This window comes from Malurus melanocephalus, unplaced genomic scaffold (assembly GCF_030028575.1).
Source record: "Malurus melanocephalus ecotype Western Australia unplaced genomic scaffold, MMel_1.1 scaffold_491, whole genome shotgun sequence".
NCBI classification, from domain to species: domain Eukaryota; kingdom Metazoa; phylum Chordata; class Aves; order Passeriformes; family Maluridae; genus Malurus; species Malurus melanocephalus.
In genome coordinates, this window is record NW_026623723.1 from 494,769 (window position 1) to 496,726 (window position 1,958).

General features: G+C 50.2%; 1 protein-coding gene across 1 annotated transcript in view; it reads left to right on the top strand.

Moving 5' to 3' along the window:
* Positions 1-1,958, top strand: part of ADAMTS14 (ADAM metallopeptidase with thrombospondin type 1 motif 14) — a 32,828-nt gene that overhangs the window by 7,851 nt on the left and 23,019 nt on the right. The window contains exons 3-4 of the mRNA XM_057381090.1: positions 486-642; positions 1,289-1,488. Coding sequence (XP_057237073.1) covers positions 486-642; positions 1,289-1,488 — 357 coding nt within the window. The remainder of the gene's footprint in view (positions 1-485; positions 643-1,288; positions 1,489-1,958) is intronic.

Genomic DNA, 1,958 nt, shown 5'->3' on the forward strand with positions numbered 1-1,958 from the left:
TTTTTCCTTCTTGTTGAAGCTCATAGTGTCAGTGAAATGGCAGATTTCCTACCTGGCACTGTGGGGATGGGATGGGGAGTGTTCAGAGAGGTTTAGAGGGAGCCCCTTCAGCCTTGTATCCCTGAGTTCAGGGTCTGGCAGAACTCATGGATGAGACAGAATGGAGTTTTGTGGCTATATAAAGACACAACTTGAATTGCAGCCAGCGTTTTTGTTTTATTTATTTTTTTTTTTGGTTGGTCTTTTCTTCCTTTTAAATTTTTTTTCCCATCTACAGGAGAAATTAAGGGCTGTCATAGATAAACATGGTAATGGAACCATCCCAGTGTCACRGAGTAGCATCAAGACAGGATTATTTGGGATGCTTTTCCCCTGTGTGCTCTGAATCAATCATTAATGAGTATAACGAGTGCATGTCCCCCTGCATTTTTATATAAAACCACACCTTTTCTCCTCCCTTTTCCTTATTTCTTTGTGGAGTCCAGGCTGGCCTGATTCGGACAGACAGCAATGAGTTTTTCATCGAGCCCCTGGAGCGGGGCCAGCAGGACACGGAGGAGCACGGGAGGGCCCACGTGGTCTATCGGCGCTCGGCCATCCGGCAGGACAGCGCTGAGCCACGCCATGACCTCCATCCTGAAGGTAGGGGCTGCTGGAATCCCAGCTTTCCCAGCACTTGGGAATAAATATTTTGTGTGTGGACAGGATTTCTCCTTCTGTGAGCCCTCATATGTCTCACCCTGCGGCTTTAGACTGGGAAAGGGGATGCTGGGCTGGAGGTGCTGCAGCCTGGTTTTGATCACCTCTGTGTTTGAAAGGAGAGTGGTGAGGCACTGGAARTTGTTGCCCAGAGAAGCTGTGGCTGCTCCATCCCTGCAAGYGTCCMAGGCCAGKTTGGAGTGGCTTGGAGCAACYTGGGATRGTGGAARGTGTCCCTGTCCCTRGCAGGAGGTGGAACAGGATGAGCTTCATGGTCCCTTCCAACCCAGCTCCATGATTCCATGATGATTCCATGAAATCCGGCATTGATTTAACATTTTAACAGATCATGCAAATCATTTAACAGATCATGGAATAGTTTAGGTTGGAAAAAACCTTTAAGGTTTCTAAATCCAGCCATTAACACGACTTTTAGTGCCGCTCTTCCCAATTCAGTGCCATTCCCTCACCACAGAGTGAGCTGGACCAGCCATCCATTACAGTTCAATCCCTTATCTATTTTCCCTACCTAACTCCTGCTTTTGTGGAGTGTCAGGCCACCTGAAAGGCTCTTTCTTTCCTTGCCCAGCACCTGGTGTGCAGGTGGGCGAGCTCCCGAATTCCCTGGAGCTGATGGCRGAGCGGCTGATGGGGGACGCGGAGCGCAAGCGGCGCCACGCCAGGAAGGATGACTACAACATCGAGGTGCTGCTGGCCGTGGACGACTCTGTGGTGCGCTTCCATGGCAAGGAGCACGTCCAGAACTACGTCCTCACCCTCATGAACATCGTAAGGCTTGGCTTCCCTGGGTTTAGCGCTCTTGTGATGGTGCAAACCTGTTATCATGGGAAAAGGAACGAGTTTGGGAGGGGGAATGGAGCTGCAAATCTGCAATCCTGGGAAAAGGAATGAGTTTGGGAGGGGGAATGGAGCTGCAAATCTTCAATCCTGGGAAAAGGAATGAGTTTGGGAGGGGGAATGGTGCTGCAAACCTGCAATCCTGGGAAAAGACTGAGTTTGGGAGGGGGAATGGAGCTGCAAACCTGTTATCCTGGGAAAAGGAATGAGTTTGGGAGGGGCAATGGTGCTGCAAATCTGCAATCCTGGGAAAAGACTGAGTTTGGGAGGGGGAATGGTGCTGCAAACCTGTTATCCTGGGAGAAAGAATGAGTTTGGGAGGGGGAATGGTGCTGCAAATCTGCAATCCTGGGAAAAGGAATGAGTTTGGGAGGGGGAATGGTGCTGCAAATCTGCAATCC